The following is a 21,680-nucleotide window of genomic DNA, read 5'->3' on the forward strand; positions in this document are numbered from 1 at the left end:
TGTGTGTGTGTGTGTGTGTGTGTGTGTGTGTGTGTGTGTGTGTGTGTGTGTGTGTGTGTGTGTCTGTGTTTTATCTGATCCGGATGGTTACTAATTCCTTTTCTTTATGGCGGTCATGTTTGACCGGGAACACCATAGGTGTTTCAAAGTTGACTAAATCATCCAAAATTCAATGAAAGTGGTGATCAGCAATATGTTCAAATGTCTACTGTGAAGGATATCATAAAGCCTTAATGCAATCAAATGTAAAACAAAAAACGTATGATTGATAAAAGTAGAAAATCGTCGAATTTGACCCGAAGACAAGAGGAGGGTTAAACTTACAAAAACAGTTTTCTCCACGTGAAAGATTAAATAAAGGATATTTTAAAGATTATTCTAGCTGAGCTTTTCTTTTCCATGTTGTCATAAACCGAGGAGAGAAAAACAGCTTGAACAGAAAACAGCTAACCACAATTCCTTTGATCTTTTCCCTCTCAGGCCCGTTATGCAAAAAGGGAACAAGCTCCATTCACTTCAACCACTCACATTTGTTACATTCTTTGCATAAATCCAGAACATTCGGACACTTTGACCTGTCGGCATGCATTAAAAGCCAAAACATTTGACATGTATTCATTTCATAATCTTTGTGTTTGATGATGAATGATGAATGTTTTTCAGATCTCCATCAACGGGCAGGTGCATAACGTCGGTACGGTGATGAGGGTCAGCAACCACTACATGGTGGGCATTGTTCTGGGGATCCTGGCGGCTCTGGTGGCCGGGGCGGTGCTTGCCTTCGTTGTCATGAAGCACTTGAGGAAGAAGAAGAAAGGTGGGCTCCTCTCTGTTACGTCTGACTGGTAGCGGCTGTGCTTGGGCATTTGGGATGAATTACACAAGTCTTTCAAATAGAACATCCCTGGTGTTGCGTGGGATGTTCTTCTTCTGGGGTTGATGATTAAAAAGAGTTGTGAAATGTTTTTCAGCCTCCATGGTAGAGAGCCGTTTGAACCACAGCGCTAACCGCTCTGGGAGTAATAACTTGGAGATGTCGCCCATCGGGGACTACAGGAGAGGTGACTATCTATACTGCACTTTGCTTCTGACAAACGTACCTCTATAACTGTCATGAATACACCCTATAGTCTCTATTACACTATTTTGAGGCCAGGAATCCAGACCATTGTGTGAAATGCAATAATGATAAGGGCACAGTGTCCCATTGCTAGTTGGACTGCCCAAGACTTTCTGTGCACATTACCAGAAATCATTTTTAGCGAAACTATCAGGATGTCCTTAAATATGAAATCTTCGTATTTTATTTTCCAAGGCTAAGAAAATATCTAATATATTTGCATAATATAGAATATCTGACTTTTGGAAATACCCAGTAAAAATAGCTTTATTTTACTAATCATATTTGTATGCTTTTGTGTAGCATATGTATACTAACTTGCTTTACTATAATAATGTTTGTTAACTACATCAACGTGATTATTTATTTAATTTTTGTACTTTTGTTTCCATGGGGTATGCACTTGTATATGTCTTTTGCTGGAAGAAAGGCAGATTCAGTTTCACATTTTTCAAAAGATAACTAAACCCCTCTCTCTGGTCTTTCTCAGTAGCGTCCCTGAGCCCTCCGACCCCTCTGTTGGGTCAGGGGGGGTTCCTGAGCTACGCTGCATCGGGCCTCGATCCCTTCCTCACCCCCCTCATGCCCTCAGAGAAGATCTCCATCTCCAGTTTCCGGCCCGAGCTGCTGGAGGAGGTGAAGGATGTTCTTATTCCCGCTGAGATGCTCGTTGTGCAACACCACCGGATCATAGGGAAGGGTGAGGAACCCCACCGCCTTCATCTGAAACAAGAGACACTTGTTATGGAGCTTTGTGTACGCTTAGTGAGAGAGAAACAGCAGTAATTCTGTATTTCTTCCCCCTCTAGGTCATTTTGGGACGGTCTATCACGGCTACTTCACGGACCAAAACAACAGAGAAATCCACTGTGCTGTCAAGTCCCTGAATAGTGAGTAACTTCTATATAGCGACGATATTTCTATGCAGCATAAAGTCTATTATTAAGGCCGGACAGGCAAAAAGATTTTCCTACTCTGTAGTCAATTTCTCTACTCAGAGAAGTAGGAAGAAAACATGCAAGAGAACACATTAAGGTGTTTCTTTTATTAAATTGTGTCTATTTGTGTCTGTGCATTTCTATTAAATTCACCAAAAGTTGATATTGCCTCATTTGCCGATTGAAACAGATAAAAGTCAGATAAATGGGGCGAAGCCTGCGAGCTAGTTCAGGGAGTCAACTCGAGCACTTATGCTGCATTCATACATAACGCCCCTTGCCACTCTACAACCAACCAAACAGTCTCCTTAATTAGCCGCTCTATTTAACCTGCCAGATCTCTCTCTATGCTTTGCTTGCTGCTGCTTTTGCTGCAGCTACTTCCACGTCGCTGCTGCTTGTCTGCTTGCCCACCCCAGCTTCCACCCCAGCTTCCACCTGTAGGCTCGGGGGGTTAGTTATTTAATCATCACTCATCGTGCTATGTATATCTGTGGAGTGATGAGGTCCGAGCCTAGACGCCAAACTCAACTATATGCAGCTTCTAATAAACATGTTAAAGAAANGGCATGCAATGCCGAAAAGAAGAGAAATGTCCCTGAGACGGCCAATGGAAGTATGTTGTCCTGGTTGGTATTTTTTGAAGCCATATTGTTTGAGCCCCAGGAATTCAAGGTGGCTGTAGAGAGGATAAAAAATGCAATGTAAAAACAAACCAGCAAACTGTCCAGCGGAGATTAATTTGCAAATGGCCTAACGGGATTTTGTAACGACTAAAAGAGATTTTTCTCTTGTGATTTAAAATGTCTGCTCCCTCCCAGCCTTCCCCATTCCACATACATGCTTTAGTTTCTAACCCGGCTGAGGGATTAATTGGCTGTGAAGCTTTTTGGGTAGGATGAGAACTGCAGGGTAAGGTGTTACACTAGGGATTTTTTAAATACTGCCACATCTCACCCTAAATAAAAATACTTTACATTCCCCTGATTCCCTCTCCAACTAACACTCGAGGCTGGGAACGCAATGTCTTTTCCTACCAGACGGGATTTTACTTTTCATATAAGGCTTGAAATATTTTCAGCAATAGTTTGAAATTCTGCACTTTTAGAAGAAAGATCCACACTTTTTTGTTCCTAGCATATCAAACATTATGGGAAGTAACAGAGTTGAAGAACACAGGCGTTGGAGTACAGTGATTAATGAGAAGCAGAGAGCGGAAAGAGAAGAGACAGTTGTGAGAAAAGAGCAAAATAAGGCAAGATAAAAGACATTTCTTTCGAGCCATTAACACTGTTAAGCTACACTATATCCTGCTAAATCCCCCCTCAGCTCCCCTGCCCATATAGCCATTAGACTGAGGGGCATGTGTGTTATCACACTCCACACATTCTGGTCAAGGTTATATCCCTATACATTTGATATGGGCAGTGCACTTTCCAAGCTATTTAACCAACGCAAGATTAAAACACAGTCCCCCCAGTTTTCACCTTGGAATCCATGACATGTAGTCTCAAGGGAACACCCTATGGTGCTGTGCTTATGAGATAACAGTAGTCAAATAAAAACTCTATCAATTAGCACTTGCACCGTGGCTGTGCAGATTCAGCTTGGGTGCGCCTTGGACGTCCAGTGTTTCTTTAACCTAAATCTTCTGGCTCGATAGCCTGTTAATATAAACTGGATATTTGCAGTTTATATTTACTAAGCCACCCTGAAGTCCTGAGATTATCTTCTTCAGCAAAACCTTTTAATGTGGCATTAAATTACTTTGTCGATACCTCGCATATCGCGAAGTAAATATAAAACTATTCCATCTTAGCTAGCTCAGCACAAAAACTCGAAACCGAGGACACAGATAGCATGTGTATTTCCAAACCAAATTAATATTCACCCACACCATATAACTCATAGTACTTTCTATTCTGTAAAATGCATTATAAACATACTTAAAACGTGTTTTAGGCAGCACAAAGCCTCAGATAGACTGTATTTTTGAGAACTACATAAATATCTGGTGCCTGAATAGACAATAATCACCGACATTTCACACAACATTTATTTGGGTCTGGAAAACCCTTTCAGTTTTACTCCTTTTACTGTCAATGTTGTTCATGAAGCTTATCTAAGCTAGATCATAAGAAACCGGCTGGCCCGGACAACATAGAACCTTCTCTTTTTTTAAAGATAGCTTGCAGATTTTATTGCTCTTACTCTTACTACTCTTTTAACACTCTCCCTCCAGCACAATGCATTTCCAAAAGTAATGGATGTCAGGCTTATTTGGTTTTTTTTTTCCCCCTTTTTGCGGGCCCCCCCCCCTTTGCTAAAAGGAGGGGGCGCAACTATTTTAAATAACTATAGGCCAATCTCAGAAATTGTTAGTTTCTGGCCGAAGGTGCTCGAACGCCATTAGTGAACAGGTAACAGGAGTTTTTTATGTAAAAATGATAATCCTGTCTAATACATTCAGTCCAGGCATTCAGAAAGCAACATAGCACCATCACCTGCGACAAATGAAAGTGGTGAATGACATTACCGAGTATTTTAGATAATAAAAGCGAGTTGTGCAGCTCTATTTATTTGACTGTCCCAAAGCGCTTTGACACCGTGGATCATCACATTTTGGAAGCAGGAGCATTCCAGTATCGCATATCAGCCATGTCAGTGGGGGTGTTATGAACATACCTCTCTGAAAGGTCCCAATGTGTTCATTTGATGGCTTGTCCTCTGAAGTGGTTAAACAATTGCTAATGGTGGGTTCCCAAGGTCTGTTTAGTTCCACTTTTATTCTTCTATAATATATCAACAGTTTAGGTGAAAATCGTGGATGAAGCCTAAAAAAAGACTTTACATTTCTTAAATGCAGTGATACCGTGATGTACCTGTGCAGGTCCCTCCATTCAGGAGCTGTTGTTAAATCACACGGCCTGTTTTTTAACATTATTCAGACTCAGCTCCGCTTGAGCTTAAGCTTCTTTTAAATGTTGATAAAACCAAGGTAAATTGCCTCTTTTCTAAAGCTAAAAAGGACTACAGACAGCTGCTTGGATATGGTTACTCATGCAAGGGACAAGTTACTAGCAACAGTGGTTACCTGTTATAAATACCTTGGTATCTGCTGATGATTCGTCTACTTTTAAACTTCAGGTCCATTAATTGCTTAAAAAGCTGAGGGTTAGACTAGGTTTCTTTTTCTAGAAACAAGTCCTGTTTCTCTTTGAAAGCCAGGAAAAGGCATTCACTCTGTGACCTTTTACCTGTGCTAGTGATTTGATCTATTGAATGCACCTGCCCACTCTGCCCTGGAAAAAAGTAGATGCCGCTATCACCAGGTGCCCCTGAGATTTTTACTAACTGTAAAGCACTTACTCATGCACTGTACCCTGTATACCAGGCAGTCCTGCCTTCACTAACTGGTACGGAGGGCTCAGTCATATGGTACATGTTCATTCTATAAAGCCATGTTGGTGTAAACTACCGTTTTTATATCTGGGTCTCTGATCTCTCGACGAATTGAAGGTACTTATGTGCCTGTAGATCTCATGATGTTGTTTTATTAAATGTGCCAAGTGCTAGGACTGTCCCTTAGGGAAGTAAAGCTTTTAGTTGTGCAGCTCCACTAAATTGGAACAGTCTGCCAAACATGTTTAAAACTTGAGCACTTTGGTTCCCCCTGCATCATTTTAAAACTCGGCGGGTGACATGCTGTTTGAATGCCTCATGGTACCCTGTCCCACTGTAAATATGAGTTTGTAAACTGTACCCTGACATTATGTTGTATGTCATCTTATGTTGTTCTGTTGTTTTTATGTTACATGTGTAACTAATGGTCCTGCAGGGTCACCCTGAAAAAGGAGAATCTTTTGATCTCAAGGGCTTTCACCTGGTTAAATAAAGGCTCATTCGTCATAACACTCAAATATCACAATACTTCTTAATTTGCACATTTCTAACACTGATTTTGTGTGGAGAACCTCATAATGTCTTCTTATTTCATCGCTATATTAAATTATAATTCACCGTTATGATGCATTACAAGCTGGTTATGAATCACTGACTATAGCTCTTGATTTGCTGTAAGTATAATGAAAATAATGATATAATTTAACCTTAAAAGCAGTGACAAGCAATTAAAGCAATTAATATGATACTTTATTTTAAAATTGTTATAAAGTGCTTTATAAGTATGTTGGGATTCATTGTTTTAAGACTAGGGATATTTTAAACGTGGAGATAGCTATGATAAAACAATGCTATATAGCAGAATATAATGCATAAAAATATTATTGAACTACAGCATTTCCAACTAATCCTGTTATGCTAGTGCTACGCATAGAAAGTCTTTTATTATTCCGCCGGGTTATTTTGCGCACTTCTCTCCCGCAATTGAACATCGCAGAAACTCGTGTTCAAACATCAAAACGTCAGCTCGGTCTGGAATCGTAGGCTATTACTTCTAATCATTCATAACTTTCATAATTCCAGAGATAAATCCCAATAATTCATCACGTTTTAACATTGGAAGTCAATGGAGAAATCTATCAGACTTCAGCAATCTTTCATGCAACTTCAACTGCAAAAACTGCTCCTTCATACTTTCACTCAGAAACCCTCATTCCAACTTTAAAATGTTAACACATCTTTCTGACATTATTCGTGTGATACACTTTTAAATCTCGAATTCTTACTTTTAGACAATAATTAAACATTGTTCAGACCTTGGTAAAGAGGGCTTCTTCAGATTTCTGGAGTGCGTGATGTCACAGTCCTAGAGTGGGGACAGATTTAATTTTGTTTTCCTATTTTCCTTTTTAAACCTGCCAATTCCCAAACACCTAACATTCCCTGAGACATAATTTTTCCATGACAAACCGTAGGAAAACATCCATAGCTTGTGAAAAGATTAAAAGAATTAGCTAGAATAATTAAACAAAAAGTGCCTCTTGAGGGCATGAGTGACAAAACTTTCTACCTATCTCCATTAACACGCCATTGTAAATTAGCCTTCACCTTTCTCCACCACAGCAGCCGCACACCTTTTGGCAGATTAACAAGGTGTGCGGCTGCTGTGGTGGAGAAAGGTGAGGCCTGAAATTTCACAATGGCGGTTTAATGGAAGATAGTGTAGGAAAGTTTTTGTCACTTCATGCCCTCAAGAGGCATTTTTGTTTAATTATTTAGCTTAATTTCTTTTAATCTTTCAGCTATGAGATTGTTTTCCTACGTTGTCATGAAAAATTTATGTCTCGGGAATGCAGGGTTTGGGAATTGGCCAGGTTTAAAAGAAATAGGAAAACAAAATTAAATCTGTCCCTCACTCTATGCTGTGACATCACGCCTCCAAAATCTGAAGAAGCCCTCTTTACCAAGGTCTGAACAATGTTTAATATCTCTAAAAGTAAGAATCAGATTTAAAAGTTGTGTCACACGAATAATGTCAGAAAGATGTGTAACATTTTAAAGTTGGAATGAGGTTTCTGAGTGAAAGTATGAAGGAGCAGTTTGCAGTTGAAGTTGCATGAAGATTGCTGAAGTCTGAAGATTTCTCCATTGACTTCAATGGTTAAAAATGTGATGAATTATGGGATTTATCTCTGGAATTATGAAAGTTATGAATGATAGAAGTAATAGCCATCGATTCCCGACCGAGCTGAACGTTTTGATGTTTGAACAGAGTTTCTGCGATGTTCAATGCGGGAGGAGAAGTGGCGCAAAATAACCCGGCGGAATAATAAAGACTTTCATGCGTAGCACTAGCATAACAGATAAATTATTTAGCATAGTGACAATCTATATCATGCCCCAGTCTATAATGGAGTTCAATAATATTGTTTATGCATTATATTCTGCTTATAGCATTGTTTTATCATAGCTATCTCCACTTTAAAATATTCCTAAGTCTTAAAACAATGATCCCAACATATTATAAAGCACTTTATAACAATTTAAAAAATAAAGTATCATATTAATTGCTTTTAATTGCTTGTCACTGCTTTTAAGGTTAAATTATATCCATTATTTGTCATATACTTACAGCAAACAAGAGTATAGTCAGTGATTCATAACCAGCTTGTAATGCATCATAACGGTGATTATAATTAATAATAGCGATGAAATAAGAAGACATTATGATTCTTCCACACAAATCAGTGTTAGAAATGTGCATTGTGATATTTGAGTGTATGACGAATTGTAGCCTTTATTTAACCAGGTGAAAGCCCCTTGAGATCAAAAGATCTCTTTTTCAAGGGTGACCTGCAGGACATTAGTTACACATGTAACATAAAAACAACAGAACAACAATAAAGATGACATACAACATAATGTACAGGGTACAGTTTACAAACTCTATTTACAGTGACAGGTACCATGAGTATCAAACAGCATGTCACCCAGCCGAGTTTTAAAATGATGCAGGGGAACCAAAGTGCTCAGTTTTAAACATGTTTGCAGACTGTTCCAATTTAGTGGAGCTGCACAACTAAAAGCTTTCTTCCCTAAGACAGTCCTAGCACTTGGCACATTTAATAAAACAACATCATGAGATCTCAGGCAATAAGTACTTTCAATTCGTCGAGAGATCAGAGAGCAGATATAAAAAGGTAGTTTACCTAACATGGCTTTGTAAATGAACATGTACCAATGACTGAGCCTCCGTACAGTTACGGCCCGTCCACACAGCAGCTTTGAAAAAATCTTCCAACGCTTCCAACGCTTTGAATGGGGTGACGTCACTTTGCCTCGCTTTTCGCCGAACTGCATTGTGGGGAAGCAAAGCGAATATTTCCAGGATTTCCAGGATTTTCAAGCTGAGGTGGAAGCGTCAGCCAATCAAATCCCGTTTATGCAAATCTGAAAGTATAAGCGCTAGCCAATCAAACCACGTGTAAGCTCATATTTCAAATGAGAAATTATGGTAGCAAATCACCCGGTTCTTTACGACCAGACTATTTACCGGGATACAAACCGGAGGAACCAGGCATGGAGGGAGGTGGCAGAGACAGTGGGTGAAACTGGTAGGTTTTTGCTTGTTTGGGGAGTTTATATACAGTGGGGCAAAAAAGTATTTAGTCAGCCACCAATTGTGCAAGTTCTCCCACTTAAAAAGATGAGAGAGGCCTGTAATTTCCATCCTAGGTATACCTCAACTATGAGAGACAAAATGAGAAGAAAAAAAAATCCAGAAAATCACATTGTCTGATTTTTAAAGAATTTATTTGCAAATGATGGTGGAAAATAAGTATTTGACCAAATACTTATTTTCCACCATCATTTGCAAATAAATTCTTTAAAAATCAGACAATGTGATTTTCTGGATTTTTTTTTCTTCTCATTTTGTCTCTCATAGTTNTTGCCCATGACAAAAGTGTCTAAAAAAGACCGAGAGGTTTTTAGGTCCAAGAAAGGCCCCGGTTGTTTGGCCCGACTCATACGATTTTTGCATCTCTCTCTTAGCGACCGTTTCCCCGATGTTGATGTTGTTCTACTTGCTCATAAACTGGCACTAAATTAACATTATGTGTAAAGTTTTACTACGGCTTCATTGTTTGTGTTAGACCTCACCGTACCTTCTCTCAACCTAGTACCAACAACCCTCAATAAATCCGTACAACGGTTGGAACGAACCTGCTTTCCGAGGTCTTTATGTTTCGTCCGGAGAGTCATCAGAGTCGTTCCTGATTAGAAAAAAATAGTTGATGTCTGATCACACTCGGAGGAGTGTACGACTTCTCACGACCTTTCCAGTCCTTCAGTACAGTCTGTACTGTAGTAAATAAGTGATAAATGTAAATGTATATCCTGTGGACTTCAGGTCGGGATCGGTTACCTTGTTATTCAAGGTTATAAAGGCTATAATATAACCAGACATTGGTTGTATCAACTTTCAGACCCAGTCGAACAGTCATGAGCCGAATCTTTTAGTAGACAGTTTTCCTTATAGAGTTTCAGGATAACTTATTTTGTAGATTTATTTGTACAATACTGTTGTGTTTTCGCTCCCGTGGATTAATTCGTGTCGTTATGTCCATCATCTAAAAGGTCACTAAAAAATACAATTCTGGTATTTCAAGTTTTGTAACAATACTCACTCTAATTTACACCAATTATTCCCCGAACCGACGTGGAACCCTTAAACTTCACAAATTTATTTCTGTTAAAAAATTAACACCAACTAGGAGCGACAGTACTGGGGTAGTAGGATACATATGAGGTCTAGCACTCACTCGTTCACTCCCTCTCCCTTCCGCCCCTCCGTCGAAGTCAGACCTACCAGGTTAGTCCAAGGACTAGACTTCTGCTGTGTTGACCGTCTCTGAGAGCCTCGTTGTCTCTCTCTCTCACAATGGATAATGACAAAACACTATTTCGAGACTCTTAGTGACGTCATCTTCTACAACGTTATGGAAGTTTACAGTCGTCGTCAACAACACAAAAAGGTCGTCATCCGCGATAGAGGTGTCCGGAGACTAAAGTCCAATGACAGAGACTACAAGTGTAAGTCGAGGTAATCAGGTCATTGTCCTGTGGACAGACGTCTAGGACGAGACTGTCGCCGTAGCGTCTCCCTGACAGGGGGAAGAACCGGAGTAGTCACCAAGAGTTTGAAAAAGACAGTCCGGGGGGGAAACCTCTTTTTTTTTATCAGCCCGGGGGGGTTGTGTTTATCGTCCGAGTCACCGCCGCGGTTCTAAGATAAAACCCCCACACACCAATCGAAACTGCAAAAGTATCTTCCCACGAGTTTGTAAATCCCAAAAGGGTAATTACAGACAGCGTGTCACCTTACATAGATGACATTGTTAGGGGTTGTGTGTGGTGTGGTCACATGGCGCTGAAATGTTACTTCCGAGGCTATTAGTCGAGTGCCGTATAATCCACATTCGTCCCCATTTCACAATAAAAATATCCACCACCACACCTGGAGTGTATCCCTCCAGTCCCCCGTTCGAGGGGACCTTCTAAAAATTTATAACTTCAATTTTCGTAGTTAGACCACGTGAAACTCTCGTTGTACTTCTCTAGATACCTATGTAGAGAGTTGTGGGTAAACTTTGTTTGACATTTGTCTAATGAAAAAGAAATACCTATAAAATGTTTAGTGAGGGAAAAATTGCAATAAGAAAAAATTTACAGTATATCATAAAGTATGGAACAAAATTAACATAAGAGAATAAAAAAATATTGATATTACGTAGTATATTTGCACCCCGAGCCTTTATTAACAAATGTAATTACCACTGGTTTTGCAAACTCTGGGTTGAACTCTATTGTGACTCTCAGGAAATCGAGTGACTCAGAGAGTAAGACTGTCTCTCTGAGAGGAGGTGAAACAACAACTTTTCGAGGAAATATAAGCAATCGCATCGAGCGATCTGTGGTCTCGATTGTTGTTGCTAGGCCATGGCCACGCGAGAGTGAGCCGCGTGCGTGTGTTTTACCAGCAAGGTGTGTGGTAGTGTGTTCTCGGTTGAATTACTTTGTGTCTCGTGGGTCTGCATTATCATGACATATATAATAAAGTTTAGTTATTAAAAATTTTGTAAAAAAAAAAAAAAAAAAAAATTATTGTAAAAGGAGGACCAGAGAGCGCGGGGGGGGGATAGTTACGGAGACGCCGGGGGGACCCCCCGCGCCGGGGGGTGAAACTCTTGGTGACCGGATGTAATTGTAACCGAGGAATCTCTTCTGTATCTATTCCCCTCAACTCTAAAACGTCCTAGTGGAAACGCAACAAAAAACGGGCCGGGTTTGGCACGGCACGCTTAAACCGCGCTCCGCGCTGTAGTGGAAATGCGCCATTATCACGGGCACACTTTTTCCATCCCTTACTTCTGATGTAAGCTATATATATATATATATATATATATATATATATAGGTAAATATAGGTAAATACACAGAACACAACCCTTGTGTGCAGTCTGATATATACTTCTTATATAACTACACATGACCTAGTGAAACCTGGAGAGTGCAAGGATATTGCTAAATAAAATAAACTGCGTGCGTGTGTATGTGCGTGCGTGTGTACGTGTGTATGCAGGTAACACCACGTGTGTAGAGTCCCTGCTGTCTCACGGAGCAGATCCAGACTATGAGAGGTCCCATCTGGGCTCTCCTCTCTACATCAGCTGTCTGCACGGACACACAGCCTGCTCAAAGGTTCTGCTGCAGAGCGGTGGGTCAACATTCTGCCTTTTCATTTCAAATAATCTATGCTGCATCATTGTGATTCGTATGAATGAAAATGCATTGCACTTTACTAGCCACAAACAAAGAAATGTAAGGATATGGATGCATCAATATAGCATTCACTTTAAGTTACATCTGCTATGAGTTCTTACTACAGATGGTTATTGGGGTGTTTAGGAGAGTATGTGGTCATATTGTATATAAGCCCATCAGCCAACCACTAGTTTATAAATAGGCAAGAGCATTCATAAGACATGTATCGTTGATTATAATTCATATAAATATTTTTTTTACAATAAGTCTCTTGAAATGTGTTTCCTTCATTTTATAACTTATTTTGTCATTGGATATACGTGATTTTGGCATGTCCCACACACTACTCTGCTAACTACAGTGTGTGTAATAAGTGGTTAAAGGATACTACATTTTAAAAAGAATTATATGGTGTTATTGTCCACAACGAGTTATTTGATAAAACGAGTCATTTTGATCATGTATATTCTATTTTCATAATAATATTGAACATTTTTCATGTGTCCCTGACATTTTCTGTCCACCCTGCCCCATAAAAAAACCCTCTGATGTTTTCAGTGACATTACTACCACCATTTTGTCTTTCTTCAATGGAGGCTGAGACATTGGATAGTTGAAAAGTACGTTTTTTAACTTATATTTCGAAATGTTAATCATACTATGTGTGTAGTTGGATGTTGTCAAGCTTAACATGTCCACTCTGTCATAGTGAAATGTCAATTAATATAAAAAGTTAAAACCTTTCAGAAATTCGAAATATATTTGTTAAACAGTACACAGTCACCTTGCTAACTGAATCATGTTGCTAACTGAAGGTCCACCATGTGCTCATTAAATGCTAATATTAGCCAAAAATGTCCACCCTGTCATTGTCCACCCTCAGCAAACCTTCCATAAATAATATAAAATGTACATTTTCAGAAAGCTATAGTGCCTTTCTCAACAATATATTTAAGTTAATGGAAATGTACATTTTATAATCACTACAGTATGTAATTACAATGTATTTACTCTTTGAATTGTGTCCATGACAGGGTGGATACATTTAGCTGTTTGCATGTACTTGCAGTTCATTTATAAAAAAGTGTGGGAGCTTGACCAACATCCATTTCTAACAGCATAACGTCTACTTAATACAATGAATATGAAGTTTAATGGAAAATCTCAGATTTCTTTTTTGGAAATGGGGAAGTCTCAAATGCACTGTATGGTGATATTGACTAAGATCCTCGAAGCAGCTTCCTTTTTTCGTATTCTTGTTGGGAAACACTTTGACTAGCATTGCAAGTATGAACGGTATACAAAATAAAAGGTATGATTCCTATATTATAAAGGCACAACATTAAATGAGTCTAAACTATAAATATGCTGTAACTTTAGGGGCACAGCCATAGCAACTTTCTGAGACATGCGTTAACCTCATTTAGAGTAATTTATGATGTCTAGAGTATTGTCACATGAAAACCTCTCAGCCCACAAGAAGTAATGAATTGAAGTTTAGCAATAATTGCTCTGAGCGTTGAGAGCTGGATGCACCAATTATGGTCTTAACATTGTACACAAATATTTTCCTCTTCAAGTCTGCCTCTAACAGCCACTACAAAAACATTAAGACCCAAAGGCTGTGCAGTTTAATTAAGTTGAATGATTTACGTGCAGCTCTCATAAATTCACTTGGTCGTTTGGGGCTGGATGTGCAAGGTTGCAAAATGTAACAGATGTAACTTCTCCAGATTTATTTTTGCAGTATGTTTAAAGATCTGTTGTAAGGAGAGATGTGCTGATCTCACTATCTTAAAAGTGGACTTAAAGGGGCCCTATTCCGCTTATTAGTGTTTTCCATTCCCTGTAATGTACTGTAGGTGTGATACAGTACACCCAAAGTTACCTCCAGAGGGAGTTTCTCTCCCACACACACACACACACACACACAAACAAACACACACAACACCTCCATTGGACTCCTTTGTTTACTTCTGTAGCATAATCACATCACCACTCGGCACTCACACTTCTATTGGTTGGCTTTTCCCCCCTGCCTTTCTCTTTTTGTATCCTTGGCCTTTGCACTAGCTTGAACAGTTGGTTGCTGATTGGCCATGTGGCTTGGCTTGGTCTGAGCCACATTGTTTGTTTCCCCATTTACAGAGTCAGGGTTGTGTATGAACACCAGATTATTTTACAGAACACACACAGAACATTCAGCCATTTTGACGTGAAGAGATGTTGCTGAATTTTTCAGTATAAGTATAGCTGACTACAACTGTAATGTCACAGTGGCACTTTTACGAATTGTTAAGGCAAAGGTATTCAGGCTGGGTTTCGGCGGTTCATGACGGTAATACCGCCAGCGAAAAATAGGCTTATTTGAATGCAAGCGCTGAATGTGTCAGAAAGACCTCAAATTATTGTCATTTGAGCTGCTGCCGAGTAGAGTATTGCTTCACTGGTTCCATTGGGTTTTTCATTTCTATGAAGCCAGATTCTACTGGAACAGAATCCAACCGCGCCGCCACTCATGTGAGCGCCTGCCATCATCGCATAGAAATGGAAATAATTAGCATGCCGATTACAAAAAAAAAGGTCTGTTCAGATGGCCAATCTCACAGATTGCTTCCCCCCCCCCTCTCCAAACTTGACACAGCTCTCGAGCTATGGTTATTCATGTTTCCTCTAATGAGGCTGCCATATAACACATGCAGTAAACAGACACACTCTCTGCGTCACGATCAACCAGTGTCCGCTGTCGCATCTCTCTATGTGGTTTGAAGTCCACACAAACGGAAGATAGGACGGAGTAAATACATGTTAATGGGGCAGTTCACCCCAAAACCTGAAAAGGACATATATAGTGGGGGAAGTGCGCTCGTTGCGTGTGTGACGTCTGTTTGCAGCTCTGGGACTTGCTACAGTATGTTGGTGAGACGTTTGTTTGGTTTGTTTGTGAGATTGACAGATTGTTTGTCTTTTGCTGGCTGTTTCTTCAACTACTTTAATCGGAAAAGCGTCCGTTTGCTCCGGTCAAACGGCCGCACTGATGGCAGAACAAATGAAAGAGAAAGGGGAGAGTTACAACGAGCCTGCTTTGCCTGAGCTGCTTTTCTGAGTTTAATATCTAATGTGGCATCAAGAGGGCTCATTGGTTGTTTATAAGAGATGGGGGGAAAGAGTTGGGTAACTATGTTGCTATTCTTTGGCCAAAAAGACACACGTAAAGGATGCTGCATCCATGTTGCTTTTAGGGCAAACAATGCTGGCCTCTAGTGGGGAAAGCAACAAAACACAGCAGCCTGATAAATCATTGGAAGTATCAACCTCCCTTGCTTTGTTTGGTACACCAAATTGTACTTTAAAAAGTGTTACATAGTGATGTCACTATGCTTCAGAAGTAAACAAAGGAGTTGTTTCAGGCATGTTTTAAAAACATAAATGAAAAATGTATCAATGAATCTTTGATAATGTAACCAAATAATAAAATCTGTGTATTTTAAAATGTACTAAGGGCTTTTATCTCAGTGCCCTACATTATTATTATTATCTTATTTTCCTTTCATAGTTTAAGTTGTACACCCTCCTCTGATACCTATAATCCAAAACAAACATTTAGAAATAAACTTGGAGGACATAGAGCAAAACATATTTGAAAATCAAACAGCAGAGTTTGCATACCACATATTTACTTGAAGTCCACAGAATGAGCAGAAATCTATAAACAAATAAATATTTTTAATTTATTACACTATCTCAAAGACATTTCTGTCTGAAATACAACAACAGGGTGACGTCAGATTGCCTTCATGATATTGTGTCTAACATTGTGATCCATAATATACAGAACAATCATTACATTGCAAGACAATTAATAGCGTGTGAATGTCATACCTAAACAAATATACACGAATGGGCTCTGTAACAGTACACTATGTTGTAAAGAAAGCTACTGAATTACATAAATGCTCTGCTTTATGTAACATCTTTCTTCAATACCGTAGTCAACACTGTTGGACATTGAAGAACTGGCTTTGCATGTATAATATCCATACTGTGTGAGGATGAAAGAAACAGATATATGGAAAAGATCCCTGCTGTGCGGAAACACATCTGTGCTGGGGAAGGTTTGAGTCTTTTTAAACCAAGCCTGTTCTTTTTTCCATCTTTACTTCAATTAATGTGAACAAACTCAGTTTTTTGAACCCTTGTTAGTTAGCTAACTAACTAACCAACTAATTAGCCTCTTATGGATACATCGTGTTATTTTCTCTAGCTAACAAGGTAGTACCACAAAACTGGTTCGATGTATCGTAACGGACATATGTTATCTGAAGGGAAACTAAATGTTTTTCAAATTATTTTAAAGCTGGGCATACACTGTACAGGCAGCTGTGGCTCAAGAGGTAGATGGTCGTCCTCCAGTGGGTTGTTTGATCCCCAAGGACACTTCAACGTGTCAAAGTGTCCTTGGGGAAGATACTGAGCCCCAAATTGCTGGGTGAGTCTAGGTGTGGCACTCAGCAAGGCAGCCTACGCCTCTGTATGACTGTGTTGGAATCGGTGAATGATGAGTTGTATATTTAAAAGCAATTTGACTGGCAGTAAAGACAGAAAAAGTGCATAATATTTGCATAATAAAGTGCAAAACACATTTTTAGACATGCAACACCAATTTTAAAGTAGGACTGAATGAAGGTTTGTTGGGTGGTGTTGGCTAAGCTGTGTTCAGGGATAAGCGAGGACCGACGGTGGCGCAATAATGCTGTTTTTCGTTGCTCCAAACCAGACAGTGTATATCCAGCTTAAAATGAGAGTGGAAACTGAAACGTTACTTATCTATGGCGGCAACGTGACAGCCCTCGAATATGGCTGCCCTGAAAGCATCTTAACACCACTTCCACGCACATTATAGTAGGCAGCACCTCTGTTTCCAATGCTTACTAGTAGGAGATACTGTTGCGACCTAATTGAATTTGTTTGCATCCTCGCTGTGAGCACCAATACCAGTTTAAAGTGGAGAGAGGAAGAGGAGTGGATCAGGAGGAGATGGAGCCTGAGTCTTCACCATCCGTGGAGTTGTTCTCGTCCGCAGACTCTGTGAGGGCCGGGTAGGGCCTCGGCTGGTCCAGGTTCACGTAGGTGACGTTCAGACTGATGTAGTGTTCTCCCTCCAGGCCGGTCAGGATGGTGGCGACGGCCAACAGCAACGTAGAAAAGTTGGGCCTCAACTCCGGATCAGGGTCCCAGCACTGGAGCATAATGCTATACCTGGAAACAACAGAGAAAGAGGCTGAGTAAGGGACAGCTCAGTCCACCACACAATACAATCTCCCCATATTACAATTTTAACAATCTGTGATTTGTTTATTATGTTACATTGATAAAGATACATTTTTACAAACCATTTTTGTTTTTAAATATGGCTATTTTAAAATCCTGAAATTCCAGATTTAGCTACTGACTTTTTTAAAACATTGTGTTTGTTTCCAAGCATTCAAAAGCAGGAGCTTCAAGGCCAGGCAACCAGGAAGTTGATCTCGCGCAATAAAGAGTTTCAGATAACACACACTTTTTTACACTTCTTTTCTTTGGATTAAACAAACAACATAACAGTGTTATCTATTGAGTGTAGAGGATCTGGTTGGTGGATTTTGTTAGCTTGTGCAAATGATAGCTAGCTATAAACAGCAGGCTACAGCTAGGCTAATCTAGCCTTCTGTTAGCTGTAGCTTATTTACTCTACAAACATGAAAGCTGTTTCAATCTTCCCATTCAACTTTTGTTGAGAAAGCAACTATCCCTCTAATGTTCTATGTTCTTCCACATTGGTCCCTGGAAAACACCTTTTTGAATGAGTACAGGGGAATAGCTGATTTATTCTCTATCAATCTTTAAGTTTGTGGGCAACAGCTTACAGTCCAATGGATTTATCATTAAAGCGTCTTCTTTCTAGTCAGACCAGTGTGTGTATATGTGGTTTTGTGACGGACAAAGTGTTTTGTAGACATAGATTAACTCCCAAACGTCATTGCGTAACTGTTGAAATAACATAGTGGAGAAATGACAGGTTTTACTGAGTGACTGTTAAAAAATCTTGTTGTTACTACGTGGACTTTGTTCTTCCGTCTTCTAGTAAATCGGTGTTATTATTATAGTAGTGTTCATACTGAACTAGCCCTCCATTATGTGGCGCTTAACTTTGGATTTATGCAAACTAAGCAACCGCAACTAATTTACAGCTATTCTATGGATTTATGCAACAAAGCCAGCAACGCAATGCTCCTACTTACAAAGGGTCAGGGCAGTACTGAGGCTGGGGGAGCCTCCGGCCCTTCAGCAGGTAATGTGTTATGTCATAAGGGTCCACCTCTGGGTAGGGGCTCGCTCCTCTGGTCAGCATCTCCCACATCAGCACACCAAAGGACCACTGCGTCAGGAGAGGCAAACGTTACTAGTACCAGTAGGCCTACACATGTGCATAAATTAACTTTGATTCAGTCTTGTGATTTTGCAGAAATGTAAAGAAAAGGTTAGAAATCTAGAAACAACTTTTAAAGGAACCCTTATGGATTGATTTGTCTCTCACTCTAAAACTGTACAGCTTTGTACACATACATAGGAGGAAGGTCAGGTGGTGGAAGAGGAAAATTATTGTGAAACAGCCTGCAACTATATCGTTTTGTGCTTTAAAGCTACCAGGAAGTGACATTACATGCTAAATTATCATATTACATACGATAGTACACTATTAGTACACTATTGTTAATATTATTATGGTTGAAATATGTATTCATTTCATTTAATGGTTTATTTGGCAGGGACAATGCACAGTAATGAACACTTAAAACATTAAAATGTATCAAGCGTAACAGTGCCAGATTTAGCTTTGAGCTCATTTCCATCCGCAGTCCCTCACATAAAACATATTACTCTTCAATTATTGTCTGTTTTGTTACAGTTTTGACTTTTTAGTTTGTTGTTATGTTAGTTTGCTGGTTTTATTTAAGTTTCAGCCACCACACTCACTGAGCTGAATAGTTTGGTTGGATGGTATTTTATCTACTACAATATTTAAATCATGTTCTTGTTATTTCATTCCAGAAGACTAGAATCCATGTGGCAAACAAACTGATTGTGAAACATTTGTGGCACAGTGCCATCTGCTGGAGTATCAAGTCTGCTCAATAAGTTATGATTGAATGTCAAGAGAACCAAGGGCTGTGTCCAGGCAATATCGTTCAGTCGCTCCTCTTTACCCACCACGTCAGACTTGGAGGTGAATTTCTGCGTCTGCAGACTCTCGATGGCCATCCACTTGACGGGCAGCTTGGCCTTCCTGTGGTCCTGAACGCTGTAATACTCTTTATCAAAAACATCTCTGGCCATGCCAAAGTCTGCCACCTTCACTGTGTATGACTCGTCCAGCCTGAAGGCAGAGAAAGTAGAATTATAGTTTGTTGTACTGCAATGCGACAAGCTGAAACATCTCCCCACGCTGAATAAAAGAGTTATTCAGTTCCTAATGGCGGGAGATCAATTGCTGCTTTCTCTGCACATCGTTACGACTCACATGCAGTTGCGTGCAGCGAGATCTCTGTGAACAAACTTCTTCTGAGCCAAATACTCCATCCCCTTCGCGACCTGCAGCCCGAAGCCAATCAGATCCTTTACGGTGGGATTCTAAAGAAATCCCACAAACAAATGACAAAACACAATTTAAAACCGTTGAAAATGTACATTGTTTGACAGATGGGTGTTCATACACTCAAAAAGGATTAATTTGCACTGTTTTAATGTAGGATTCTCACCCTCTTCTCGCAGCGGATGAAGTGCCGCAGGTCCCCGTGTTTCATGTACGGCAGCACCACCAGAGGGAGGCCTTCCTGCGGCAGGAGGATGCCCAGCAGGGAGAGCACGTTGCTGTGGTGGAAACCCTTCATTATGATACCCTCCTTCAGAAACTGCTCCACCTCCTCCACATCTGTTATTCCTGGTGACACACAGACATACATACATAACCATTATGTGCTCAAATGTAAAGAAGGGAGGCACTGAATCGCAATTTTAAGAAGCTGCTATTAAGGGGAAACAAGTATTTAAAAGTTTCCTTAAATGATATATGAAAATATGGAATGAGGCATCGTCTTATTAACTTCTGGAACCGAAATCTGAACAATTAGAATTAGAAGTAGAATTAAAGAAGTTCAAAGAAGGCGTTTACCCTTTCTATCATAACAGCCTTAAAAAATATATTTTCACAATGTTTATAGGATGTTCTATAGCTCAGGCTATGAAGGATACATAAAAAACACCCTCTGTGAAAAACCTTAGGAATATAGATAAGATGTACCCTGTTGGTGTATGCACGCTTCTGAAGGATTTGTTTTGCATACACTACAGGTGAGAAGGGTCAAACAACCGTACTCATAGATATCATCATGAAATATCCCAAATCTATTACTTTCATTAAGAAAAGTGAGTTAACTATAGAGTTCAGTCACAAACTCACGTGTTTTCTTTAAAACATGTTTTATTAGAAAGCGAGCATATTAGTTGAGTTTGGCGTCTTAGGCTCCGGGCCTCATCACTCCACAGAGTATACATAGCACGATTGAGTGATGAAAATAATAACGCTAAGCCCCCCGAGCCCTTACAGTGGAAGCTTGGGGTGGGCACAGCCAGGCATACTTGTTCAACGCTCCCGATCTCCGCGGGAGACCTCCATTTCATTGCGTCTTTCCGTCCTCCGGTCATATTTCTTCCCGCATTTTCTCCCGATTTCTGAACAAAATCAGATTTACAACAGCGACTGTTTTCCACTCGGACTTAATTACAGCGAACACCATGTTTTTTGGTGTTCCATGGTAACACATCTCTTGTTAGCTAGCCGCGCGCAACTAAAAGTTCTGAGAGGCGTGAGGAAGATATTCACGAGAAAACGAGACAAGAATTGAGGTAACTACTCTACTCGTCTGCTCACCCTCTCTTGTAAAATGCAGTCTAGTCCACACATGTGCCTCCATCAAGGACGCGTGTACAGGCCGCAGGCAGTGCACTTACAACTACAATAAGCATGTTAATGTTAATCTAACAGCTCGGCGAACTCCACTAGCCACCCCCCCCAATTTTTGCATTTGAAATGTTTCCCGATTTCTGATGGTCTAAAAGGTTGGCAAGTATGGCAGGCAAGCAGCACCGACGGGAAGTAGCTGAGCAATAGCAGCAGCAAGCAAAGCATAGAAGAGACTGGCAGGTTAAATTAGGAGCGGCTAATTAAGGAGACTGTTGGGTTGGTGTAAGAGTTGGCAAAGGGGGCGTTATGTATGAATGCAAGCATTAAGGGTCGAGTTGAGGACTCCCTGAACTTACTTCGCAGAGAAGGCTCGCCCATTTATTCTGACATTT

General features: G+C 40.0%; 2 protein-coding genes across 2 annotated transcripts in view; one reads left to right on the forward strand and one right to left on the reverse strand.

Annotated features, from left to right (window-relative positions):
- Positions 1 to 2,041, forward strand: part of LOC104951957 (macrophage-stimulating protein receptor-like) — a 32,563-nt gene extending 30,522 nt beyond the window's left edge. Inside the window, exons 3-6 of the mRNA XM_010778704.1 lie at positions 663 to 817; positions 972 to 1,061; positions 1,611 to 1,820; positions 1,930 to 2,041. Coding sequence (XP_010777006.1) covers positions 663 to 817; positions 972 to 1,061; positions 1,611 to 1,820; positions 1,930 to 2,018 — 544 coding nt within the window. The 3' untranslated portion in view covers positions 2,019 to 2,041. The remainder of the gene's footprint in view (positions 1 to 662; positions 818 to 971; positions 1,062 to 1,610; positions 1,821 to 1,929) is intronic.
- A 15,005-nt stretch (positions 2,042 to 17,046) lies between these two features.
- Positions 17,047 to 21,680, reverse strand: part of LOC104951934 (hepatocyte growth factor receptor-like) — a 14,923-nt gene continuing 10,289 nt past the window's right edge. The window contains exons 2-6 of the mRNA XM_010778669.1: positions 20,084 to 20,265; positions 19,846 to 19,955; positions 19,536 to 19,701; positions 18,566 to 18,702; positions 17,047 to 17,543 (exon numbers count right to left, since the gene is read on the reverse strand). Of these exons, the coding sequence (XP_010776971.1) occupies positions 17,312 to 17,543; positions 18,566 to 18,702; positions 19,536 to 19,701; positions 19,846 to 19,955; positions 20,084 to 20,215 (777 nt within the window). The 5' untranslated portion in view covers positions 20,216 to 20,265 and the 3' untranslated portion in view covers positions 17,047 to 17,311. The remainder of the gene's footprint in view (positions 17,544 to 18,565; positions 18,703 to 19,535; positions 19,702 to 19,845; positions 19,956 to 20,083; positions 20,266 to 21,680) is intronic.

This window comes from Notothenia coriiceps, unplaced genomic scaffold (genome assembly GCF_000735185.1).
Source record: "Notothenia coriiceps isolate Sejong01 unplaced genomic scaffold, NC01 NC01_scaffold00019353, whole genome shotgun sequence".
Lineage (NCBI taxonomy): Eukaryota > Metazoa > Chordata > Actinopteri > Perciformes > Nototheniidae > Notothenia > Notothenia coriiceps.